Source organism: Vicugna pacos, chromosome 25, assembly GCF_048564905.1.
Source record: "Vicugna pacos chromosome 25, VicPac4, whole genome shotgun sequence".
Classification (NCBI taxonomy): Eukaryota; Metazoa; Chordata; class Mammalia; order Artiodactyla; family Camelidae; genus Vicugna; species Vicugna pacos.
Window position 1 is genome coordinate 11640977 of NC_133011.1, and position 27787 is coordinate 11668763.

Consider the following 27787-nt stretch of genomic DNA (forward strand, 5'->3'; position numbering starts at 1 on the left):
TAAGGAGGAATAAAAACATTTTATCTGTGTATTCAGAATCACACACAAGTTACCTTTACAGTTCAATTTACTATATAGAAATCATTTGGGTTTTATATTTTCAGTTAAATTCTGAACTGAGATTACAACGTTGTTTTAAAAAAAGATTGTTACAGTAATTCAGTACTTTTTTAGCATACCAAATTGAAATACGTAAGTTCAAACTTCAAATTTATGGCAAACAGTCTTCAAATACAATACAGACAGTTTTAAAGTTACCCTATCATTCACATGTCATACTTGCAACTCTGAGCTGTTATGCACAGAATAGCTCTCCTATAAAATACGGCGAAATTGACATGCCATGAAGCTCAAAGTTGTACAGTCAAGCCAAGAACTCAAAGTTGTACCATCTTTTAAAAGATTTGGCGTTTCTGGACCAAAAAGCACAACATGTAAAGAAGGTTGGGAACAATTCCTCCTCCTTGGTTACGGATAAAAAAAGTTGCATGGTAGCTTGGAATTTTGCATAAAACTCCACATTATACCTTGGAAAGTCCAAGGGTAATTAGATGACAACAGATTGGGGTCCTAATTTTTTTTTATTAATAGAACCCATAAAATTCAAGTGGGAATTAATCAAATCAAAAATATTAAGCACCTACTGGTTTAAGAGATTGAAATTTATTAGAGATTCATGATCAATTTCTTTCCACCTTGAAATCAAGGTGTAAAAAACCAGCTATTAAGTGCATTCCAAACTTCTCCTATGTAGCACATGTAGAATTTTCTGTCCATTGGCACCAAAGTGAAGTCACATTTCCTCTTGGGAAACAGAAATTCCACATCTGAACATAGAGTAAGTTAGGAAAAATGACCCCTGTTGTTTATTTTATTACTATTGTGATTCTGAGATCTAGGATTACTAATATACTAGCAGTGAACAATGTGAATTCCTGGCAACAACTGTCAGGTTAGTGACTAACTCCCTTCCCCCAATCACCATAAAATTTTAGTATGAAAAAGAATTAAAACTAATTACACTAAGCTGAAAAAATGGGAAATAAGAAACTAAGTGAATAGCTAAAACAACAAACCCTAAGTTTGAAATCATTGCAACTGAGAAATTGAAAATAGGTGTGCTTCACCCCAATCCCCTCACAACTCTGAATTTAAATAATATTCCGTGCAAAAGAGCATCAGTTTCTGAATATAGATGTAGCCCTTCTTTAAGATTTAGTGCGCTGCAGTTTTCTGCAACTTTATTTCCCTCCCCCAAAGCTTATTCAAAGTATTTAATAGAATCTTCCATTTCAGCCAAAAGATTTGATTCAGAGATTTACTAAGGTACTCTATGCATTCTATCTATACAGAAACACCTATTAATTATTACAATTGGTTTATGCAGAATTAACATTTTTTGGTGTTAAAATTGTTAAACATCATGCTTACTGAACATCAACTCTCCATAATGAATCTGAACTTCACAATGATTTACCAAACAATTTACTTAAATTACTAATTAAATAACTGAAAAATGTACTAAGCCAAACTAAACTTAAATGGCTATAAAGGAAAATAACCTTCAAAACAGTCCATATACACATCTATTTCAAAACTACCTTTGCTAGCTAGCCCCCTTCCCAAAGTTTTAGCCTGAAAAAACAGTAAAATCTACACAAAATTTTATTGCAATCATACAAGGGTTACATTAGGTCAAATACAACAAATACTATGATGCAATTTTACATTTATTAAACTACAGTTCAAAGCACAAATTTACACATTCTAAATACACTAAACATATCTAATGAAGTCACACTGGTCTTCCACTGACATTTGATATATCTGGGTGAAAGACGTTAACTTTACAAGACTTTTTAACACGAATCCTTAGTATAAAAACTGTGTACTTGTATGTAAACGGTTTAATGGGGAACCCAATTCGTGGGCTTCCATCTCCACTAAGTCATCCATTTTGTTGCATATTTTATTTTAAATGCTTAAGGGGGTAGGGCAAACTGGTAAGTTTAAATCTGGATACATTATCTAAATCTCCCAATTACGCCCAATGAATTATAGATAAGAGCTGATTTCGTCTGGTCCCAAACAGCTATTACTAATAGTTTTTGTTTCCAAGAGAATTAACAGAATAAGATTGTTCAAATTTTTTCCACACTGGAATGTAGACCAGACAAGCTTAACCTGCAACTTCAGATCTAAAGAAGCATTCATTAATGCCTGCTTAAGCTTCAGTGGAAAAGCTATCTTCTTGGCTCAGCTGGATGCAAGAAGGCACAAAGAAGAAGCTCTTCATCATTGTGTCTGATGTAATTCCAGAATCTTGCATCTCATACCTACGTAAGGAAAAATTAACACGTTTGAATTTAAGTACAAAGACCACACAACCACGTAACAAATGAATAATGAAATAGGACTATAAAATAACTGGTCTTCCAATCACTCTTAAGAGATCATTTTGCTATTACGAAGTTATGCATTCATTACAGAATTAAAATTAGCAAGCATTTTATGTCACCTAAAATATCCAAACTGCTTTAAAATAAAACAACATCCCATCTTACCAATCACTGTATGACATCATGTAATAAATAGCTGGCCTCTGAAAATCATTAAAAGCAGATGGTTCATGGAAAGAATCTGCTCCCATGTTATCAAAGATTAGCCAATCTCCCACATTCAGCTCAGGAAGAAGACAGCTTTCCACAATTTGATCAAGCTCATCACAGGATGGACCCCAAAGGCTGCTTGTAAACAGAGGCTCATCTTCCTTGTATTTCTGTAGGGAAAAAGGAGTTCTTGTTCATTAAATTTTTACTCAGGTAGGCACTGAATTTGAGGCTGATAAGAGCATTTTTCACTACCTCAGATCCAATGTGTCACTGAAAGAAAGCCCTAGAGCCAGGGGCAGTGGTGCTCCTCCTTAACTCCACTGGAGGCAGCAACTAAAGGGACTTAGCCAGTGAATGCAAATCCTCAAAAAAGGAACTACATTCCCCACCCAAAAGTATTACTCCAAAATTGGGATGCAACTTAGAAGTAACAGCTCAGTTCATAAACTGCCAAATAAGCAGTTTTAATATTATTTGTAATAAAACTTGCCTTGTGAACCTCTGGAATGGTATTTAAGTCCTCAGATAGTTTACTTGCAAAAGAACCATAAACACCATCATTCATATAATACATGAAGGCTGGTTCATCACTTCCGGTTTTTCCTACTGAAATAAAACAGGGAAAGTATAGATGGATTTATAGTAAAACATCTAAAAGGCGTATCAAATAGTTTGAATTAGTAGTTATCAACTGACTCAGTTTCACATTCCTCAAAACATAAACACCAATATACTGACATACTTTAAAACTATAGCCTAAAATACAGAACTCACTTCACAAAGGACAACCACTGAACATATGAAAAAAAATGCTCTACATCATTAGTTACCAAGTAAATGCAAACTAAAACTACAGTGAGGTACCACCACCACACAACTGCTCAATGGATAAAATTTAAAACACACACACACACACACACACAAAATCAGTAAAGGTGAGGAGCAACTTGCACAGTGGAGAGGAGGCCACTTTAGAATGGATAAATGTATACTCATTCACAAGTTCAAGGGCAGCCCAAACTAATCCATGGTAGAAAAATAATCAGAATAGTGATTATCTGGCAGTGGAACAAAAATGGGAAAAATTCCAAGATAAGAAATTTATATTTTTATAGGAATGTCGGTGTATGCCTTCATTAACTTGTCAAATTATACACTTAAGATTGTACTGGTTCTTAAGGGGAAAAATCAATCACCTGGGGAAGTTTACCTAAAATACACCTGTCAAACATCAGCACCATTAAGAGTTGGATTCAGAAAGTCTTAAGGAGTAGGACTTTGGCTAGGGCATTTTGAAAAGCTCCCTTGCTGTTGCCTATAATGGATGAAGACCACCTACAACTTTATAATCCATAAAATGTCCTACAGCATAATTTATACCTGAGTAGTATCTGATAAATTCATCTTCAAACTAATTGGAATTATCTACTAACAGAAACAAAACTATAAACTTTGTAACTTACCTCCAGAGGAAAACTTATCGTTTTCAACAACTTTCTTTGCAATGATATTAACTGCAAGTGTAAATGCAGAAGACACATAGTAGCTTCCAGGTTCAGAAATTATCTTAATGCCAGATCCTTCAGGAAAGTACACATCCAACAAAGGGCTGATAACATGATTAACCTATGGATTTTAAACCCCACATTAAGGTTTCAATATTGGATTAGATAATTCACAATAGTAAGAGACTAACAGCTATTAAATTTTCTAGGAAAATTAAGTAGTTGAATTATAGGCCAGGAAGCTTAGCATTGAAGCAAGCTTTCAAGTCATCAAAGTTTATTTTCTAACTATCACAATAGCATTAACCTAAAAAAAAAAAATTCCTAACTCCAATGGCAAAGAGCTACTGGTGATTAAAGTCATGTTTCTATATTCAGTCACTAGCAACCAAGGACCAAAATTTCAAATCAGTTTCCAAACTGAAAAAGTGAAGAATGATGTGTATCTGGATAAAACAGTTCAAGCTGTCCAAGTTATGAATTCATTTGTGCCGTCAAGTACTGAAATAAACTTCTGTGATAAAATCATGCTAGAGTTCAAATTGTCAAAGATGGCTAGGTCTTTACACTGTCCATTCATTTTCTTAGAATCAAATTTTAAAAAGATGCCACAGGCTTTAGTTCCTGCTATAAAAACTACACACGCATCTACCATGTAGGTAGCCAAGAGTGAGAGATTATTCCAGTTACGTCCATCTACTGAACAACATTTACCTCTTCCAACTGAAATTCAGTTCCTGTGAAGCCTCCGCCAATGTCTAATATGTTCATTGTGAAGCCAAATTCTCCCTAGAGACAGGGGAGGAAAATCTTTAAATGCTCTGCCAAATCATAATGCATACAGGGACATTTCAAAAAATCCCAACCAGGAAGGTGAATAATATCTGTTCTGACCTTCATTTTTTGCTTTCTAATAACAGAAGCAGGTTAATTCAGTGTTATGTATACTGTCTTATGTTGTCTATACTACCGTAGACATATGCAAGTAAATTACTTATCATCACTTCACACTCATTTTAAAAAATGTGCATGTCACAAATGAGTACTTCAGAGGTAGAAAACCACTGAATCTTGGTCTTAAAATAACATCCTGACTTAAAATATCAAAATAACTTAACATTATTTTTATTGACACAGTCTATATACAATATTAGTTTTATGCATACCAAGTGATTCAGTTATACATATACATACATATATTAAAATAAAGGGAAAAACTTACAGCCATGTCAAACACACACCGAGCATCAGATAGAGCATGTACATATACTTGAGATTCTTTGCAAGCACTTGAAACATGAAATCTGAAAGAAATAGAGTAATAAATTTGAAGTCACGGCATGTTTTAGAGCACTTTCTATAACTTCTTTCAATTCTCATTCACCATACTGATACAAAAAAATATTCACATTAACCTTACCAAATATTTAAAGCATTAGAAGCACACCCTATAATCATCCAAGTTATAACATGAGTCTTTTAGAAAAGGCAGTGTTTGGATAATATAATTTTATAAACAATCTTTTTTACAATAAGGTATCAGTCATGCTCCATGGCTATCAGATAGGAATACGCTTTATGCATATATGGTAAAGTAACAAGCACCACCAATAATTGGGTGACAAAATCTTTAGATACACATTTTATCTAAAAAGTATAAAATGTATCTATTGTGAAATAAAATACAAGTGAACATCAAGTCAGCTGAGCACTAGTGATAAGTTAGAATGACTTATCAGTAGTGATACTTTTCAAAAACTCAAATATATAAGTTTAACTGAAATATGGTTCTTTGCACCCTGATTATGGTGGCGGTTTACACAAATATGTTAAAATTCACAGGAGAATACACCTTAAGTCAACCTTCCTTTATGTTAACTAAAAAAAAGTTAAAACTTAGTTGAAATACGAGAACTCTCAAATATTGTCAATGTTGTCATCTAAGGTAGTAGGAAGTTCAAAAAGTAGTGATTCTTGACCATCTTGATGAACAATTTAAAAATCTGGAGCTTTGTGCTCCAAATGTGACAGACCATAGTTCTGAAATTATCATCTAATCATTAACTCTTCCTGGGTCTCAGTTTCCTTACATATACAAATTGAGAGGGTAAAATAAAGTCTACTAATTTTTTAAAGTGCCCCTGAGGGATTAAAAAGGAGAAGCAGGGAGGGTGTAGCTCAGTGATAAAGTGCATGCTTAACACACATGGGGTCCTGGGTTCAATCCCCAGTACCTCCATTAAAAGTAAATAAACCTAATTACCTCCCTCCCTCCCTCCCTCTAAAAATCCCCAAACAAAACCAAACAACAAAAAGTTAAAAAAAAAAAAAGAGAGAGAGAGAAGAGAAAAAGTTTCAGGATACGAAAAAGAAAAAATGAAATAACATCTACAACTTAGAAGTTGAATGTCATTTTGGTGTTCATTAGAATGCTAGTAAATCCCTGCATTCAATTTAAAAAGAGGTGATTTAAATTACTAACTGAATTGTTATTTACTATTTTAATCTCTTTCTGGGTTGGGGGAGGGGCGGGCACAAAATAATACGAATGATAAAGCATATTTATTTTCCTAAACAAAGAAAATGTGTATATTAAACTGAAAATTGAATCTACTGACGTTTATGCAAATGAAACCCTAAATCAGTAAGCATAAAGACAAAGATTATCACACAAAATGAAGTTCAAAACAAATACTCACTTAACCCCAATAATTTGGACACCAAGTTCCTTAGCACATTCCAAAAGATGCCTACAGTTCTTCAGAGTAGTGCCAAACTTCATGTTACCCTCTTCACCTCCAATATTATCTTCTGTTGCAATATGTAGTAAGACCCTAAGAGAAGGGGAAGATGATTGGGGCAGAGTTGGTTTACATCATCATCAGCACATGTGAGGCCTGAAGATTGTAGGAAGTGTGTTGACTATGCTGTCAGCGCTCCAAAATCCAGCGACGGATGAATCAAGTGAACCTAATGAAAAACAATCCTGTATAGAGAAAAAACTAGCAATTAGGGCCTAAAGAATGACGCTTACAAGGATGGGAATGTGGAAAATGCAGGAAGTTAAGACTCTGTTGTAGCAGCAAGAGTAGGTTGGGCTCTGTAATGAAAGACATTACTTTCAAATGAAGTCCACCGGTCCATAAATCCACCTAGAAAGACTAAATTGAATAGCAATGCCATCATTGTCTTTCAGTAAAAAACTATTGGGGCTTTAAATGTTTCAAATTACCTGAACTGTTTTAGCTAACTAAACTTTTACCACTTATTCTGAACAGTCCTCTCATTAGCCTTATACATCTAACAAAAAAATTGGGAAGTTTTAAGTTAATGTGTCTCAACAGTAGCCTTTTAGACTACTGATTCAAATCTATTTGGTATTTCCTTCCAAATCATGACAATCAAGACAAAATGATCAAGACTAGGCAATCTTAAATCCTATCAGGACAATTTTTCTAAGAATATCATTAAAGTCAATAAGAAAATTATAGATATTAGCAAAATATGGACATGATAACACATTTTCAGAAACATGTAACACACACAAAAACTCACTTAAAAAAGTAAACAATTTTGTATTAATATACTTTTAGTATAGTCTGAAGTTCTCATGATAGTGCATGACAACATGAATTTTGCCTTAAAAATTTTCACAAGTTTTTAATTAAAAAAAATCTTGGTGTGGGAAAGGGAGATAACTCAGTAGTACAGCACATGCTTAGCATTCACGAAGTCCTCGTTTCTATCCCCAGTTCCTCCATTAAAAAAAAAAATCTTGGGACGCATGTGTGATTAAGAGTAAAATCATTAAACTTCCTGTCTGAAGAGAGGTATGGGCCTTAAAGAAATCTCTGGAATCTATGGACTAGCCTCTTAAAACTCCTGACACTAAGGATGACCATTCAAGAAACTATGGCCAAGGTTAGATTAAACCCTTAGCTAACCAGGAAAAAAAGCTCAACAAAATACATCCTGCTCCCAATATGACAAATAACTAGCATGATTAATATTAATTATAAAAATGTAGCTGTGACCGTAATCTGACTATCCTACCAAATTTTCTTCCTTGAATTATTAAAGATTATAAATTCATATCCCCAAATGCCCTTATCTCATCTGAACTCCACATGAAGGATCAGAAGCAGGCAGCCTATAAAATGCTAGCACTTTCCATACTGGAACTTCAAATAAGTTAAAATAATTACAACATATACCACTGCTCTGCATAAATGCCCCCCTCCCTATAGGCTAAAGTCAACCCAAACCCTAAGTAATAAACTCCCATGTACTTAAGAGTTTTATACTTACTTGGCATTTGGGTGATTACGTGCGATTTTCTTCAGTTCAACTTCATTGTCACATGTCATGATAGTCACTCCAACTTTTGCTGCATACTTTATCTGAGATACTTGCTTGCAAGGACTTATGTAAATGATGTTTTCTGGAGACACACCCAATTCTTGCACTAAAGCCATTTCCGTCTAAAAATAGATTTTAAACAATGTCATCTAAAAGGCAAAATTTCTATTACTTTTCCATTACTGCCTTATGTATCTTTTTTTTGTTGTTGTTAAATTCAAATTATATAAGGTTAAATTAGGATTACATAATGTCATAGTTCAGATTCTGGTAATGATTACCACACTATACTCTGTTTAAAACCTTTAAAAAGGTATACGGGCACCCCTCATTTTATTGCAACCTGCAGACACTGCGTTTTTACAACCTGAAGATTTGTGGCAACCCTGTGTTGAGTAAGCCAATCGGCATCATTTTTCAACAGCATTATTTATGCATGTTGTATTTTTTTTTAAAGATATGAAGAAGTTACTGCACACTTAACAGACTACAGTGTAGTGTAAACATAAATTTTATATGAATTGGGAAACCAAAAAATTCACGTGACTAGCTTAATTGCAGTGGTCTGGAACCCAACCTGCAGCATCAGAGATATGCCTGTAATTACTGTCAGAAAATTCCGTATTTTAGGATATTACCTTGCTGTAATCGGAAGTAACTTTAGCAAGCTCTAGGCTAAGAATGAGAAATAAAAGTTGTTGATTAAAGATAAAGAAAGATTATGAAGTCTCATTTCACTGAAACTTTCCTTTCATGAGTACACTTAAAAGTTTGTAGATTTCCATTAGACTGCAAATTTCAACAAGAGTTTAAAAACTCATTCAAAAGTCAAATTTCCTTGCAATTGTTCTCCTACTGTTTGGGGTCACCATAAGTTAGTCAATTTTGAAATGCTGCACTTTAACAAAATGAAAATGACTTACTTTACTGGAACATGCAAATCCAGTTCCAAGAGCGGCCAAAATCTCAAGTACAGCTGGAGTGGAGTTGCACTTTACTGTGTAGAATGGCTTTATCTGAGCCACTATGTTCTGCCACTGACTGTGTTTCTTCACAATCTTTCCAAGATCTCCCACAAAAAATGCATTTTTCCCTGTCTATTATGGTTTTGAAAAAAAGAAACATTAAGAGCTATTGAAAAGAGCATCATAATGAGTAGGGAAGAACTCCCTGGGTTTCCTCCACAAATGAGCCAAGATAAACATTTACATACTACCACATTTAAGGCTTTTTAAGACCAATTAAGATAGAGCAAGCGAACAAAGGAGAATCTAAACATTCTCTTACAATATGACCTTCTATTTCAGAATTGCCTCAATTTCACTTTTTGAGTAGAGGGGAGAGAAAGACCTATTTCCCTCCATGCTTTCCTCCACTGTTTAAAATAGACCTACAATTAGAACCAGGAATGCAAAAACAAACAAAAAGAACTATCTCCATTATGAATTGCACCTAAAGACAGTAAAACAAGGGAACAAAAGAAACCCATTTTTAAAGAGATGCATTTGGTAAGCCTCTGTGCACAGAGATGGCAAAATTTTAAAATATGGAAGTATGCTAAATGTCAGATAAACCTTAGTAAGCATATTCTTCCCTCAAAAGAAAGAAAACTTGATTTTAATTAGGGATCTGGGAGAGATCAGTAAATGATTTCAAAGTTGAGGCTACTCTAAGGATAGAGAGATGACTGCATGTCAGCCAGAACATAAATTACCCAATGTTAGATGGCAGACAAAATAATCTTATTTAGAATATATAATATCCAAATATTGTTTGAAAAGCCAAGAAGATATTACTGTTTTCTACTTTTTTATCCACATCACTTGAAAATGTACATTATTGAAACATACTGACCGGGAAACAGACATGTTGGAAATTACAGGTTATGTGTAGCATATAAAGGACAACTGTACTGAAGTTACCCTGTCCTTAAAAGGCAAGCTGCCATCCCTAACATTGTGACCCAAGAAGAGTGTTGTTAAGTGACTAAGAGACAGGTCACCGTACTTCCACTAGGAGGTTCCTAGTGACATGAGAAAACTAGAATGGCTTGGCTGTAGAATAGACTGAACAATATGACAGTGTCACTCTCTCTCATTTCCTAAAAAGGAATTTTGACAGTACAAGAGAAAAATAACAGGATTTTGCTGGTATGTGAGGAAATTTAAGCATATCTATAAAGGTCAAAAGAAGGAGAGAAGTTTTTTGGGTATCCTATTACTGAAACCAGTAACATGAAAACAATTCTTCAACGATCAGTTGACACTTGGAGGAGAGTGGAGAGTAAGCATTCAGAATAAATTCTCAGCCAACATTCACAACCAAGATTATCTGAAATATAAATTGAGAGAGTCAGGTGCACACAGAGAAAGAACTGTCAGGAAGCATTAAAAAAAAAAGGTAGAAAGAAAACTTCATCACTATGTAAGGGGTACAGGGAGTTGTCAAGTTAAGACAATCTAGAAAAGTCAACATCTGAACAAAGTACTTTTACTCAATTAAGATCTTGGAAACAGAGCATTGATGCTTTAGAATTCGGAAATTTGTGAACACCGTACTTTGAAAAACGTGAGACGGCACACTTACCAGGGTATGTTCATAAACATAGTTATCAATAACATTTCCAAGGTTGGTTCCTTCATCCAAGAGGTCAACGGAGTAGTTTGCATCGTCAATAAATCCTTTCATCTCAGCCGTATTCCACAAAGCCGAAAGTCATAAACCAGGAAAAACAAGAGACGGGCCACCAAGCCTTATGTCTGGGTCCTTAGAATATGCAACAAACTGTCAAAACAGAAGTTATTTCAAAGTCAGTATTATTTCATTAGTCAAACTTAATGTAGGAGTTGTCATGTGTGCTAATAAGAAGTACCTAATTTAGTGAGCAATCTGTGATCATTTAACACGTTCAGAAACACTGGATCATTGATATCCTTTCCTCTAGTGCCCACTGTAAAGCAAATGTGTACTCATACATTTAAAAACAAGTGCAATATGACAATTTCTTGAGAAGGTAGCCATCACATATGCACAATTTAATACAAGTCAACATGGTTACCTTATTTACATATTTGCAGGCCCAGTCTGTTTTATTCATCTCGTTTTGTAGTTCTTTCCTAACACAAAATTTTACTCATTTTAAGTAAAGAAAGATAGTGAAATAACTATCCTCAGCTAAGAAATCAAAATAGTCTGAACTTCAATACACTGCCAGCCACATAACAGCGTGCTACCAGGTAAATGCAGACAACCGCCTTCTAAGTAAAATTCTAGTACATATGAAATATAAGTAGTAGAAATGGGTGAAAGTGGAGGCCAACTTGAAGGGACAACCAGTAGCTTTGACAGACTGCCTAGATCCCACCACAAGCTAAATTAAAATGGAACTAGTTAATAATCTAAGTCTCTTACGAGACCTATACATCCTAAACCATTTATGTACTAAGAACTCTGATTTTTAAAAAGGCATCAGACCAAATCCAATCCTTCCCCCAAACAAACCTTCCCCCTTTCTCCAGATTACCCACTGTTCTCTGGAGCAACACATATTTCACATCTCTTCTTTGCTGAATTCACTGGTTCTTAGGTTACTTTTAGGCAAAGATTTCTTTTAACATAAACAAAGTCCATAAACAAAACAAGTCCCCCAGACAGGATGCCACTCATTGCCTGGTACTGATTTGTGGTTGCCACATTAACAATGGACATAGACTCGCTTTCAGCAACCTCTTTTAAAACCTGCACAGCTTTTCCTGTGTCCTTGATTTCCTCCTCTCCTTTCCCCTCCCTATGCTCTATGCTGGAAGTTCACCTTGGGTAACATCCCTTGTCCTAAAAATACACTCCTTTTCAACCTTCTCAAAAGTGTCAGCTTTTTGGTTGCACGAAAACAAACTCATCAGTAAGCTATAGCATTAGTCAGATTTCATGAAACACAAACAATATTTTAAAAACACTAACAGCTTTATTTCTAAGAAGTGAACTACATTCAGTTTAGCTGGGCAAATCTCTTTCTTGCAATGGTAGACAGTGTAAAACGTGAAGATACTTTTACTTTATCAAAGGAGTTAACTTAGGCACATCTGCATGAAACCGATATTTACGGCAAGTAAAGTCAAATCATAGCCTGGACATTCTCTAAAGGTTGTTATACCAGAAATGATTTAAATCTGTGTCCAGACTGGAGGGTATAGCTCAAGTGGTAGAGCGCATGCTTAGCATGCAGAAGGTCCTGGGTTCAATCCCCAGTACCTCCTCTAAAAATAAATAATAAAACCTACTTACCCCACCACCACCAAAAAAAAAAAAAAAAAAAAATCTGTGCCCAGAAAGTAGACATTTTAAGCTTGAGGATATATATTTATTTTAAGCAATGTTAAGACCAGCTAGAACATCAATTTTAGGGGGATATTCAACTATGCACTAAAGCAAACAGGAAAGATAAAAGACAGTCATTCAAAAAGATCACTTATTCTATTAATGATGAAAAATACTTAAGATCTTTAGCCTCATACTTCAGCTCATGAGAGTATATTCTACTTTATATATAGCAGTATTTACTAGGGAACCTTGGGTTATCAATTATAAACTGTCACAGACAACTGCTACTAAATGCAAATTCTAGTTTTGTTTTTTTAATGGAGGTACTAGGGACTGAACCCAGGACCTCGTGGATGCGAAGCGTGCACTCCACCACTGACCTATAGACACCACCCACTCCCGCCCCAAAGTCTAGCTTTTAAAGCCAGAACAAGATGAAGCTCAATTTCCTACAACTACAGGGTCTACAGAAAGGCTAGTTTTTCTCTACTATCAGGATCCTAAATAGTTACAAAAACATCAGGGCCATTTCAGTCCAATCTTAACCACTGAATGCCCACATTCTTCAGAGCTTTTTCTAGAATAGTACAAAGGGATAAGGATATTCTTTCCTTCCAACAATTTGCAAATTAATATACAAGTTCAACTCCCACTGCCTGCTAAACCAGCCTAAATCTAAAAGCAAATTTTTATTTTTAATAGCAGTGTACCAAATACTTTATATAATATTCTGTAAACCTTTAAAACCACAAAGTTGGTATTATTTCATTTTATGGATGAAGACACTACAGCACAGAACAACTAATTAGGCTATCTCGAGAGATGCTGATGACCAAATTATAGGCATACCTTGGAGATACTGCAGGTTCAGTTCCAGACCACTGCAATAAAATGAATATTGCTATAAACTGAGTCACACAAATTTTTTGGTTTCCAAGCTTAGATGAAAGTTATGTTTTAAACAACACTGTAGTCTACTAAGTGTGCAAAAAATATATGTGTATCTTTACTAAAAATTAATGCTGTTGGAAAAATGGCACCGATAGACTTGCTCACCACAAGGTTGCCACAAACTTTCAATTTGTTATTAAAAAAAAAAGTAATTTTGTAATATCTGCCAAATGTAATAAAATGAGGTATGTCTATATGTTGGAAGGAAAGACTGGTCTCCCAGCAGTCCCCTAGAAAACACAGGTCCTCTTTTGGAAATGCAATACCACTGTCAGTCTTTTTGGCAGAGCTTTGATGAAACTCCCATAATCAATTAACCATTTCTCTTACACATAAATTCCCATAGTTGTTAATAAACTCTAGAAAGTTTATTCACATATGGTACCAATTAACAAAAAATTTCTTTAAATAAACATACATGGTACCAAAACGTCCTACTGTGCCTACTCATAGCCTTTCAATTTTTCTTATGACTATTTTTTACATTTCAACCTTGTTCCTTCTGAATCTTTTGTCTAAACTCTCAGGTAAACCCTAAACTTGAAATTATTTTTTCCTTTTTCATCTATCTTATCAACAGTTTACATGCAGTAAGTAGTGTGCACCTACTTTGACTAATGTACACACCAGTGTAACCACCACTACCATAAATTTCTTCCAGTCCCTTTCGCAGTAACCCTCAAGTCCACCTCAGGTAACAGTTTATCTGCTTTCCATCACTATAAATTTTTAGACTTCTCTAGAAGTTAAATAATTTTAAACATTGAGGACCAAACTAAAACAGCTGACAAATAACTGTACTACCAACATGAATAAAAACATGCAAAAGTATGCCCTGCTCTAAAGGAGAGCTATAATGCATGCAGAGTGGCTACGTTACTGACACTGAATTGGAGGTCTCACTTCTGAGGTAACGGTAGGGTTAGTTTACCAATTTGTAGCTGACGCACAAAAGGACCGTGATAGAAAAATAAAATGTATTATATTGGTAATATCAGACAAAAAGGATTATAGGACTAACACACCTGAAACCACTAAAACAGATGTAAACGTGGTATTTTTTACTTTAACTATACTGAGCACTGCAATAGTTGACTAAAGCCGATACTAATAAAGTCTATATAAATGTGGAGATAAGTGAGCTCTATCTTGGTCCATCTTTTTCAATGCTCACTGGGAAGGCTTTGAGATTCCCATAATTCCTAGCCCATAGTAGGTGCTGAGAAACAGGAGGACAAAGGATGATTGTAAGAATGGGGAATTCTTTACAGTTGGAGTGGTTAACAGCAAAGAACTCCCTGGAAGTGTGTTGAAAAAGATGGTCCATCCTTAAAAGTAGCCCCAAACCTTGATACACAAATGAGCCACATGCAAATGCAAAAAAGCTCAACTGTCAGTTAAAAATTAAAAGTTATGCCTAGAAAAAACTAATTCCTCAAAAGAATCCAAAACAAAAAATCTTCAGGAAAGAGAGTTTTGAGCCAATAAACCCTTTGTTCAAGTGAAATGTCACTTGAAAGCCCAATATTCTGAACAACTGAAAAGGTTTAAGCAGGTGGCTAAGCGTAAGCTGATCTTGATTGAGTCTTCCCCACCCCCAATATCTCAGAGTCCTAAAAAGCAATTCATAACCATACCCTTAGAAGGCTTTGCTTGCAATTTTCTTAACATGTAAGCAAAAATACTTTAAAGCTCCACTGTTGCAAAAAAGGTTTATGTTCTACATTTCTGCTTTATAACACACTGAAGTGAAGAAATAATTTGACTAAAATGTTTAAAAGGCATTTGAAGTCACCTGGTGATAATGTTAAGCCAAAAATCTATGACACACTGCATGTTCTAGGGAGTCAGAATGAAAATAAGTGTGCAAGTGTTGTCGGGGGTAAGGAGAGTCTATACTGTATGCCAGATCTACCAAGTCAATCCACACCACAGGGAATTTCCAGGAACCTCTCTATTAAGAATGCAGACTCAAACCCAGGTGATGATAAACTTTCCCCCATGCTCCAATCCTGGGTGTAATTCCTAAGACACTGCACCATTTTTTCTTTTCTGGCTTATAAATCAGAAACAGGACTGATATACTGACTCCAACACATTATGGACCACTATATACTATTGTCTACTGCTGCTTAACACTGACTTACATTAAACTTAAGAAAATCCTATTTAATCTTAGAGTTTCTTCACAATGCATTAGAAGTTAAAAGCAAGCCTATTTTTAACAAAAGCTCCGAAGTTTATTTTTACCAAGGATGTGTCCTCTTACTCCCCACAAGAGCCTTTAAGCTATTTTCACAACCAAACACCTTAATATATGGTGAAAGAAAGCTTGGCTTACTTTACACCTATACAATTACTGCAATCACTATACTATTTTTTAAAGTAATTTCCTCTTGGACATCATAGCTGGGAAGAAAATAATTGTTTAACATTCCTTATTCACACCTTCATATTGGTGTTTTTGATAATACATTTTCCATGAAGAGCTGCCAAGGAAAGAAAAGGCTCCCAAGAACTGCACACTGCTCCCTAGAGCCTTTCATGAGGCCGTGCGCCCTCATGTCATCAAGAGGGCAGCTCCAAGAGGAGTGGCTACAGCAGCTGGGCACTTGCCTTGTTACACACCTGCTACAAAGGCTTCTATGGTTGATTGTACTTCAGAAGAAACTGATACATCTCTCAAATAATCACAAGATAATTCTGGCAGCAACAGCCCACTTGACACCAAGCTGGATGAATATGAGTCTTGGATTTCTGAAGTGAAGACCTCCCTGGAAGTAGAACAGGGAGAGCTGAAAGGTTGAGAGTATTGTTTCAGAGACATCTAAGCAGGAAACCCAACCAACACGTTTTCTAAAAGGATTTTTACTCATTAAAAATGAGAACTTAAAATATTTTGAAATTTACACTACTATTACTCTGAAGAAGCCTAAGGGCATTTTCACTTTTATTTTTTACATTGGCATTTGATGACTTAGAACTCAACTCACAGCTTTAAAAACAGACACAATGCTATTAGAGTCACCTCTACATTCCACATCTGACAGAAAAATGTTACTTACCACACAGAATATTTTAGAAATAATTGGCCAGAAGAACAGAAGGATGACTTTGGTACTGCAAACATGAGATCTGGAGCAGGCCTCCAGGAAAGTAGTTTCAGGAAGGTACACACCAGAACTAGGTAGAAATTGTGTGATGATCATAAGACCATATAAACTCTTGTCATACTGGATCAAAAATAAGTGATGGATAATAATAACCTACATTGAGAACTTAGGATAATCAGAACAGGGGTTACGTCAATTGACAGTTAAGAGGTAAGCCAATAATGGCAATAGACACCCTTAAGTTTTATTTTTTTAGGTGACAAAGTTGAAAAAAAAAAACTAACTCTAAAGGAATAATATTAAAGGTGAAAAATAAAGAATTAAAAAAAAAATAGACAAGAATGAATAGGAAATATAACGGGGCAGTGAAATCCCAAAGAAAACAAGCCCAACATGGCTAAGTTTGAAATGCCTATGTAAAGGCTGCCCAATGAAATAATTCACAATTCTAAAATACATTTTAATGAGAAAATGGGAATACAGAATTTTCATAGCAATATGTATGCGGGTGAAAGGGACAAGATCAGGCTCCCTTAAAAAAAAGTGTCTTGACTATTTGAAGTAAAGACTAAATAATTTTTTTTCGAGGAAGTATGTACCTGTTCAGAAGTAAATAAATAAATCTCTTTGATAATTAGAAAGTAGTAACCTTACAAGCTTTTTACTTTTCCCAGTGCAGCACAAGAAATAACCCTTAAAACAAATGCACTTAGCTACTATTTTGATTACCTTCAGGCAAATCTCATTGCCACCTCCCCAAGAAGAAAACTTATTTCTATTATATAAAGCAAGTGTGTATTACAATTACTGCAATAAAACACCAGGTTAAGGAAGGCTGAATACCTTAGAAGCCTCTACCCATCTTCACCAGGTAGCAGTGGTACCTAGAAGAAGCATGTTCAGATTTTTCTAATCATCATTCTCTTGTTATTTAATCTTTTTATTCCTCTATGTGCCCCTAAAATATTGGCTTTACTGGTTTTGATCTATGACTGGAATCATTGTTTTCTTACCATGACTTCTTTTGCTCAGCCTTACAGTTTCAATTCCTTCATGCAGATAGATAAGACTGGAGTCCATTGATTTTCATTGCTGCATGGTATTCTTTGTAGATGCACCACATTTATTTGCCCAAATAGGACCTATGGGTTCCTTTTTTTGCCATTTTACAAAACACTGTCATTTCTTGTTATTATTTATGTACCAAAAGGCAGTACTACTCACACTGTCATCTGCAAACTAGCTGATCCACAAGTTAAAATCAAGCAGCATGTTACCTGACATTCAGGCACAGGAGTCTATCTTGCTGACTAGCAGTTTGGGTAGCACTAGTCTAAGTGTCGGAGTCTAGGGCCACATACCTGGGAGTGAAACTGCTACACTGTTAGTGAAAAATGGTTTTCAAGCTTTTTGTTCATTTTCCTATCATGTTTTTTGCTTTTTCTTATTGACCCGTAGGTGCTCTTCATGAATTTAGGATAGCAAATCTCTCTCAATTGAGTATTATTTATCTTGTTATTTATAGTGCCTATGTTGAACATACTAGACAGCCCACCCTACTTTTGGTCATGCCAAATAATAACATGCTAATCATGCTGAACCTAGTTGATGAGCTAAAAAGATACTATTTAGAAGCTCTTTATAAACTGGGCATCAGAAAATCTTTGCAGTAAAAAAAGATTGATATGGCTAATACTAATCACATTCACAATAATAATTATCCTAGGGTGATGACAATTACCATAGGGTGATGCTGTCCAACAGAATTTTCCATGATGATTGAAATGTTGTCATTGTCCAAAATACTAGCCATTAGCCACACATAGTTCCCAAGCACTCAAAATGTCTCAAGCAACTGAACGTCTAAGGATCACATCCCCACACATTACAGATTTCAAAAACCAAAACCAAAAAACATTGTGCTCCCCACTACCTCCAAATAACTTTGCTCAAGGGAACAAAGATCAATTCACAAGTTTATAAAACTAGAAAACAAAGGAACAAAAGATAACAAAACTCCACACCAAGTAAATCCTAGAGATAAAATGTGTGCTTACCTAAGATAATGAAGGAAAGGCAATTAGAGTAGAGCACTCCAACAGTTTATCATCTTGGCTCCTGCTGCAAGTCACTCAGTTACAGGCATTTAAGACTGCATGGTGGCTAGATAGGGTTTCACCAGACTAATCCTTGCAACTCAGTATGCTGTACCAATATTTCCTATTCAAGTCATAATGTTCTACACATTATTCACTGGATTAGAAAAAAGGATGGGCAAATCTGTTTCAGTTAGCTTGGGACAAATTGCTTGATTAAGTGTGCATGGATGTCCCTGGAATGGAGGTGAAGGACAAAAGTATCAGCGTTTTCTAGGCCTTACCAGAATGTGAGAGCATTTCACTTCCAACGGCCTCCTAAGCTTGTCTGTACAATGGACAGCCTAAAACAGCAGCCTACCATTTTCCTAGATTTTATAGTTTATAAGATACAGTTTACAAAATACTTTTATTTACTCCTAATCAGAATTAAGTGTCTCAAAATGCTTTTTTTGAGGGCAGAGAGGAAGAACCCCAAACTCAACTCTGGCAAAGGAAGTATAATGGAATACACAGATTGGCAGGGACTTCTGTGTATTCCAGCTCGACCATCTTCCATAATTAATGCAAAAACCATTTTATCCCCTTTAAAAAATGGTCTACACTGCTATCCATTCTATTTGGCCCTCCCAGAAAAGTCTAAATTTGCCTAAAGAAAGAATACCAGGTCCCCTAAACCCTGTTTTATACATTAACATGCTATTATTCTCATTGGGCTTATATAGAAACCTGTTTTGCAATTTTACACAAGCAACTCTATGCATGCCAAGGGGATACACATACCTTAACAACTGGTCCCTAAATCTGTGTATTTCAATGATAGTTTTATTCATCTTTGTCATCTTTGTGGTCAAACAATACCACCATTAATAAAGGTTCTGTTGAATTTGCTTGCATCCCAGAATCTAAGTTACCAAACTTGTCTCCATAATGAGCCCAAAACCTGCCTTTTCTACAATTAACAATGAAACATGAAAGAAATAGCACTATGTAGTAAATTCATAAAGGATACTCTATTTCCCTAGCTAAAATAATCCCAATCTAGGTAAGGCAGGCCCTATTAATGGATATGTAAATATTAACAATCAAGAGAGAGAATCTGAGTATTTAAAAATTTTCAAGTCCATTTTAAAAAATCATTAATTGCCTTTTCCATTCTTAGATACAAAACGTTAAAAGGGATGTGCTAATCAACTCACTCTGACTTCATCAGAGCAGATCTGCTAACAGAAGTAGTTGGTTAGAAGAGAATTTATTCTGAAACAGTATTTAAATTTTTTTCATTAGGCTGATCTATTAATTATAATCAGAGCTCTAGCTAAAATAACTTGAAAACCAAGTCCACTGGAAAAAATACTGAGACATGGAGCCTAGTAAATTTTTTCAAAAGCATTCAAAAACGTTACCACAATAAGAGCCCTTCATTAATCTGAGATCTTATTGGTTTAAGCATGTTGAGGTATTTTTATAGTGCTCACACATTACACCACACACATATTCAAAAGAAAAAAATTTTACTATGTAAGCAAGTTACAAAGTTCCCAAACACTTAATGTAATGAACTATCTCAAAATTTAAATGGTTATCTGATTTAGAAACCTACCTCTGAAGCCAAATCCTAGAGCTTACACCACCTGCAGAGAAATTCTATTGAAGTACTGGAGTATAACATGATTCAAATAGAGCTATCTCATGTAACTATACAGCTCATGTAACTAGACATTTTGCAATGCTATGTACCAAGCATTTTCCACGAAGGCCAGTGTGTTAAGTTCACTGAACGACTTCTAGTTTTCCAAATACTATTGTTGCTCCAGAGAAAATCTCAGGATTTCAATGTCCAGTATCCCAAACTGCTACCAATATATAAGGACATTTTTGGAATGTAGAATTTCTCTTGCCATCTTTACTAATTCTAGTCAGGAAACATTTGGGGCCAGGTATCTTTCTGAATTCAAAATTTCTGATTTTAAAATTGTAAGTTAGTATATATACTTTATATTATGTAACACTCTCCAGGGGGCTATTAGTTAACACCCATCATAATATTTCTGCAGCAAGATTTAGGAATATTAGCACTAAATGGGATAAGTCTAAATAAAAATAGCCTCAAATCAGCTTAGATTCAGGTCAACTTTTTGTTCCCAAATCAGGTTAGGTCATACCAACGAAGCTATAAAAATTTTTTAAAAATAACTTTCAGATTTCAGAATTGTATGAATAAGGGATTGTCGCTTAACTTTACAGCAAAGCATGAAGAACTAAAATATCCCCTAACATAATATACATTGTACCTTGGCATAATAAGTGTCACTTTGGCTGCCAGAACCTGCAGAATTAAAATTGTTAGCATTTTCTGTGTCCATCCTCAACACACCTTCATACACAAAAAAGGGAGAGATACTATAGACTTTGAGTTCTACAATACAATTTATTCTAAATAAAGACTACTTTTCCCTGAGTTACTAGAATCATTAATGTATCAGCTAAGAAACACATCTAGAAATATTAAATATAATGCAAAATTGTTTCCATTTAAGAGACTTGAAATAAAAGAAGCTTTATCTTTTAATACAGTCCTGCTTAAAAACATGAAGATTGTTCTTAAATTTCCATCTTAGAATCTACTCCTGACTATGAAGTCAACTACACTCCACTCAGAAAAGTTTTAAGTCTTCAAGCCAACTTGGGAGGAAACCTCAGATATGATGGAAATAGAATAGACAACTAACAGACAACTAACAAAAATTAAGAGATAATTGGCTTGGCACTGAACTGATGGCAACTGTACATCTCTTTAATATGCATCCAAGTTACCTAGTTAAAATACAGATTTCTGATTCAGGTTTCGGTGTGGTGGAGAGTCTGCATTTCTATTCTAAGGGATGTCAATGCTACTGTTCCAAAGACCACACTGCATTAACAAAGGAAAGTTAAAACACTCAATAAAAGAGAAATCACTCTACCAGTTTAGGGCTAAAAGGACTGTTTTAGTTCAACTTCATTTTACAGTTGTGATATTAAAAAAAAAAAAAAGCAGTTTGCTCAAATATCCTATAACTAGGAGAAAGCCAATATGGGAAAACCTTCCTAAGTCAGTAGAACTTTCAAGAAATCTATCTTATTATTTAAACTGGTCCCCCCCCTTTTTCTTTAGACTTATGAAAACAAAGTCTAATAATTGTAATTTGAGGTTGTGTTGAAAAGGTTTGCTTTAACGTACTCTCCAGTTAGCTCTCTTTCCTGAAATTTTGTTACTCCCTCCAAATCTCTGGCCCACTTAAAAACATTTAAACTTCAATACCAAAACCCAAATTTTAGTAGCAAGAAATCTACAAATAAAAATTTAAAATGAACCACACAAATCTAGCAGCACAAATTCAAACAACAGTTTACTGTGAAACTGCATTTTGCACAGAGATTTAATTCAAAGTCAAATCCATACAGAAGTATAGCCAAAAACTATCCCTGAAAAATCTCTTGGGAAGGCAGCAAGTTAGGAGTCAAGCACATATCACCTCTTAGCAAGTCCCTTAAAAACAACCAGTTTTTCCACCAGATTAGTATTATACAAACTCATTTTGTGAAAAAGAATATGAACTCCAGAAATCACATTGTATCTGTCAAGATGCTTGTAACCAGAAAAACAAGAACTAAGATTCACCTCTCATATCCCAGGCTCTGGGGTAGAGCTTCAGTGAGTGAAATGGAGAGCAAAATCTTTTGATTTTTCCTTTTCTGATTTTTAAGAACAAATACTTGAATCCGCCGAGTTAAATGGCCACATTCTACAACTCCCCATATTTTAAAAAACAACAAAACTCTCCAACTTATATTAAAAAGTGGACTAATAAATTTCCTGAAACTTAGCCTGCAGTATGTATTTATTATAATACATAGTGATCCAGTCACTAGTAAACAATGCATACAATTGAATCAATGTATCCGTCATGCCGCTATTTCAAAACTTTTAAAAGAGCTTTAAGGGTCACTGTACTTGGAAGTGGTAAATACAATGTCAGGTTTTTAAAAAGACAGAGCAACAGAAACTCTATTTCTATTTTTCAAGACTCTCCCCAACCCCTGCACAAATGTGAAAAATACTTACATGGACAAGTTAGGAGATGGAACCCCCCTATCATCAGCTAGGCTCCCAAGGTGGCTCGGCGTTGAAGTCGAACTGTTCTCTATACAGCACTTCTCCTAGGCCCTCTGGATAGTTGTATACTTGGTCAGAAAGTTCGCCCTAAAGAAGAAAATAAATGTACTATGTTAATTCCTATGTTTTAAAACATTAGGTTGGGCTTCAAGAAGGTTGAATTGACTTAAAGGCTAACTACCAGAAGTTGTTTCGGTTTTGAGAGTGTTTCATTAAGGTAGTATTACACAAAATAATGTTTCCAAAGGGTTTACCACAGTACCAAGTATTCTTTTATGTAGTAAGCATTTCTAAGCTGCCGAGTACAAAATTCACGGAATTTGACGTCATAGTCATCTTACCAAGTTGCTCTATCTACCTACTCAGTTTCCTGCCTTCTCCTAACTTCATTTTTGCTTTCATTTGTCGTCAAAAAAAAAAAAAATCTAAGTGGTTTAAAATTTCATAATGTCCAAGTACCCTCTCTAACCTGGTGTGTATTCAAGACTTTCTATGTATAATGTTCTAGCATGATCAAGTAGTCTGAAACTATCCATACTACTGCTTCTACTCTCCAAATTCCAAGTTCTTTACTTAGGTGTAAAATCCTACTACGTATCAAAAAAATAAACATCTTGTGACTTAGCTAATACTCTATATATACAAGTGAAGTAACTTCTGAGATCTGCCTTACATATTAGGTAAGTAACCTCTTAAGACTTACCTCCTGCTCATACCTAACCTATCTAGATCTAAGTCAAGTCACCTTACTACCAGCAGGAACATGAATGTGAGTGAACGTGCTTAGCGCACTACAAAATGCTAAGTTTTAGAATTTTTTTTTAAGTTATTATGGTTTGACTGGATAGACTACCACCTCTGATCTAAACCACTACATCTATACTTCTATTTTTAATTCAGTGATTACTATTTTAAAGTTATACAACCTGATAGTAGTTGTTAGAAAAGAGGTGGAAAGAAGGAAACCAGGAAAATGATGTAACTTAATTATAAGAATCTAAGATTTCAGAAGCACTCTTAGGTATACTGTCAGCATATCTTATGTCAATTAGGATGGAGGCACTCTTACGGCAGATAAAATGTTCTTTCAGTCTACTAGAGGTATCTGCTCACATGCTAACATGACACTTTTAGATGATGAGGACCCAAACCAACACACAACAGGGACTATGTTGTTAGATTCCACATAAGTGCTCCAAAACAAAGGTTCCAGTTCTTCCCATAACAATGTAATTTAAAAAATTAATTGAAAGCTGACTCATGCTGGAGACATGCAGAATTTATACTCAACTGTCCTAAGGAATAGGAAATTATCCTGGGTGAGACATTTTCATTCCCCCTCCACACACACACTATATACACATAGCTATTTTGCTATTCAGTGCAACGCAAGAGCAGTACTGTGAAATGTTAAGGACATTAATTCTCAGACATTCAAGAAAGTTCTTCAGCAGGACTTCTAAAACATTTCTACCTAGCAAAAAAGATACTAGTAGGAAACTGAGGGCCCTAAACCTTGAAAGGCACATTTTTAATAAAAATAAAAGGGGTAAAAGGCCATTTATATACAGGGTAAATAGAATGTTCATTTGTACAATTAAGATCAACCAAGAGATGATGTTAAATGAAAAAGGAGGTACAGGAAAAGATAAATTCTCATTTAGAATGGTGTGTATGTAAGTTGGATTGTGTACAACATTGTAATTAAATTCCTTGTTTGAAGATAATGTCTCTCGCTAGAGTCTCTTGAGGTAACTAGCACAGGAGAGCTAGAACTGAGTCAGCAGTTGGCCGGTAAGTCATAAAAAGACCTCCAATCATTGTGATAGTATCCCCAAATTATCAGTATTTCTCTGAAAATTCACACTGCCTTTACCAATTACTTTTCAAGGTGCTCTGGGTATTCTTTCCAGAAACCCAAAACCACAGTCTAATCATAAGAGAAGTATCAGACAAATACAAACTGGGGGACATTTTACTGGCCAGCACTTCTCTAGACTGTCAGACATGAAAACCAAACTGAGAAACTGTCACAGATCAGAAATAACTTAGGAAGACATGCCAACTATGTGGCACAACAATGTGGTACCTTGGACTGGCCCCAGGACAGAAAGAGGACATTAAAAACTTGCGAAATCTCAAAAAAGTCTGGAGTTTAGGTGATAATAATAACGTATCAAAGTCAGTTTCTTAGTTTTGAAAAGTGTACCACCTCTTATAACGAGGTAAACTGAGTGAGAAGTATGAAGTAATTCTACACTTTGCAACTTCTTGGTAAATCTAAAATTATTCCGAAATCAAGTTGTCTAAAAAAAAAAATCAAGCAAGATATTTATATAATGGGCTACTAGTTAAAAGGAACAACCTACTGATGAATACACCATGGATGACTATCAAAAATATGCTGAATTAAGAACCCTTTTACATAAAAGAATGCATACAGTACAATTTCACTTATACGTTAAGTTCTAGAATAGGGTTCTATAAAATAACTAATCAGTGGTTAATTAAAAAAAAAATCAGACCCGTGGTTGCCTGTGGGTAGCGAGGCATGGAGTTTGAAGGGGCAAAAGAGAACCTTCTGAGTTTGATGGCAACGTTATATACCTTAACAGAGGTTTGGATTACACAGCTGTATTTCTGTCAAAACTCATCAAACGATTACTTAAGATTTGTACATTTTGTTATGAGACTTTTACCCAAAATTTTTAAAAAGAACAGTTTTCTATTTAATAATGTGTGCATACTCAGGTTGAAGGGAATGACGTGTTCTGGTGTCTCCAACTTACTTTGACATGTACAGAAGATGGATTAGATAGATAGATGGCAAATAAAGCGAAATGTAAATTAGACTCTAGGGGAGAGAACAATTCTTTCACCTCCTATCTGAAAATCCAAAGTTAAACCTGAGTGCCAAGAGAGAGGGCACTTTATTGCTGCACCTAACACATCACCTATAATTATTAGAAGCCTATGTTTTCTACTAAATGTAAACTCCTCAGGCTTTGTCTTCATAACCAGCATCTGCATGCTTCTACATTTGCAAAAGAAATCAAAGGACTGTTAAGGCCTCGCCCCACAGCCATTAGCTGTATTTCTGCCAGGCTCGGCCACAACCACCTTTCCTGATCACACATCAGTTCATTCTCTCTCCCTTTCTAAGAGACCTCAAGTTCCCATTCAACCTGGGGGCTCAACGATGGAAACACGATGGAGACAAAACATCTTAATGTATCCAATATGCGGCCACAAAATCCAGTTCAATCTGCTGAAACATCATGGGGCTGGAAACTGTGTCCCCAACCGTTTCAGGTTTCCAAGCCAGCATCTTGGCCTAAGAAACATACGTTCAGGATAATATATTGGATAAAACATGACACCATCATTAACTATTAGCTGCCAAAACAGAACCTGATAAGCCACCCAAGTCTACCGCTCTCCCTCTCTGCCCAAGAATCGCGGCACCGACGGGAAAACGAAGCCATGGTGACTAATCCTCGGGCTCCAGGAGGTGGCTGCGGTGAGTGAAGGCGACTCGGCCCAATCAGGAGCACCGCAGGGGGCGGAGCAGCAGCCCCGAGGCTTCCAGAAGGGGCCAAAGGCCTCTCGCTCGCTACCTGACACCGGGGCTTCCCCGCCGCCGGGCCCCTTGCGGCGTCAACTTTCCTCCAGCAGAGGGGGGCCGCACTCCCCGCACCCTCGAGAACCCGTCCTCCTCCCGTAGCTGTCACAGGAGGCCGGCGACGGGCCCGCCCCGCTCCATTCATAACCTAAGGCCGCGGCGGCTGCAGCCGGTCGAGCCGCCCACCGGGCTCCCGGAGGCTAAAGCGAGGCGCCGCTCAGGGCCCGGCTGCGGGACCGAGGCCCCTCAGGGCTGCGGCCTGGCCCCCTCCCCGGAAACAGCAATGCACCACGGGAGCGGGGTGGGGGCCGCACGCCGCCCGGAGGCGACGCCGAGACCCCCGCGCGCGCCCCCATACGCACACGCCCCCTCGCCCCAACCGCGGCAGCTCGGGCTCGGTCCGGCCCCGAGGGCTCGAGGCGCGCCCGCCGCCCCAGCCCGCCGCGCGGCCGCCGAGGCACCGGCAGCCGCCACACACGCCGCTGTCCGCCATGTTCGACGCGGCCGGCCCCGGGTCGCTGCGGGGACGCCGGCCGGGCGGCGGGGCCCAACCCGAGGTCCCCGGCGGCTCCCTGAGGCCAGTCCCGCGCCCCGGCCCGCCCGCGCCCGTCAGATCGGTACTCACGTGAGATAACGGCCCAAAGAGTCGGGTAAAGCGTCTTCTCTTTTTCGGCGGAATTTTTAAAGAGGGATGTGGTTACCTTGAGCAGAAATACCCAAGGCGGCCTGGGCCATAGGCTGCGGAGAGACGTAGGGGGAAAAACGCGGCACCGACACCAGCTGTGCAGCAGTGGCGGCGGCAGCCGAAGGAGAGAAATAGAACAACGGCGCGGGTACAAGAAGAAAGGCGAGGGCTAGGTGGGGAGAGGATTCGGCCTCGTCACACCGCAGAGCAGAGGAGCGAGAAAGGATGAGAAGAGGCAGACAAGGCGAAAAAAAGGAAGCACTGCAGCCTAGCAAAGAGCCAGAGAGTGTGGGAAGGCGGCACCGGAGACGCCAGTATTTATAGTAAGGGGGCGGGGTCTGGGGACGTCACAACCGGCCGGGCTG

General features: G+C 36.8%; 1 protein-coding gene and 1 long non-coding RNA gene across 10 annotated transcripts in view; one reads left to right on the top strand and one right to left on the bottom strand.

Moving 5' to 3' along the window:
* Window positions 1-27749, bottom strand: AZIN1 (antizyme inhibitor 1). 8 transcript variants are annotated; one of them, XM_072949372.1, is made up of 13 exons: window positions 27363-27749; window positions 23065-23202; window positions 16376-16521; window positions 11063-11260; window positions 9400-9573; window positions 8426-8598; window positions 6817-6951; window positions 5340-5421; window positions 4832-4906; window positions 4076-4238; window positions 3103-3215; window positions 2565-2779; window positions 1-2336 (listed from the first exon to the last, which is right to left on the bottom strand). In XM_072949372.1, exons 4-13 carry the CDS (start codon window positions 11162-11164, stop codon window positions 2225-2227), a joined length of 1344 nt encoding a protein of 447 aa, XP_072805473.1. In that variant the 5' UTR covers window positions 11165-11260; window positions 16376-16521; window positions 23065-23202; window positions 27363-27749; the 3' UTR covers window positions 1-2224.
* Window positions 27629-27787, top strand: part of LOC140689257 (uncharacterized) — a 67951-nt gene continuing 67792 nt past the window's right edge. For both annotated transcript variants that reach the window (XR_012064132.1, XR_012064133.1), the window contains exon 1: window positions 27629-27745. This is a non-coding gene — a long non-coding RNA (uncharacterized lncRNA). The remainder of the gene's footprint in view (window positions 27746-27787) is intronic.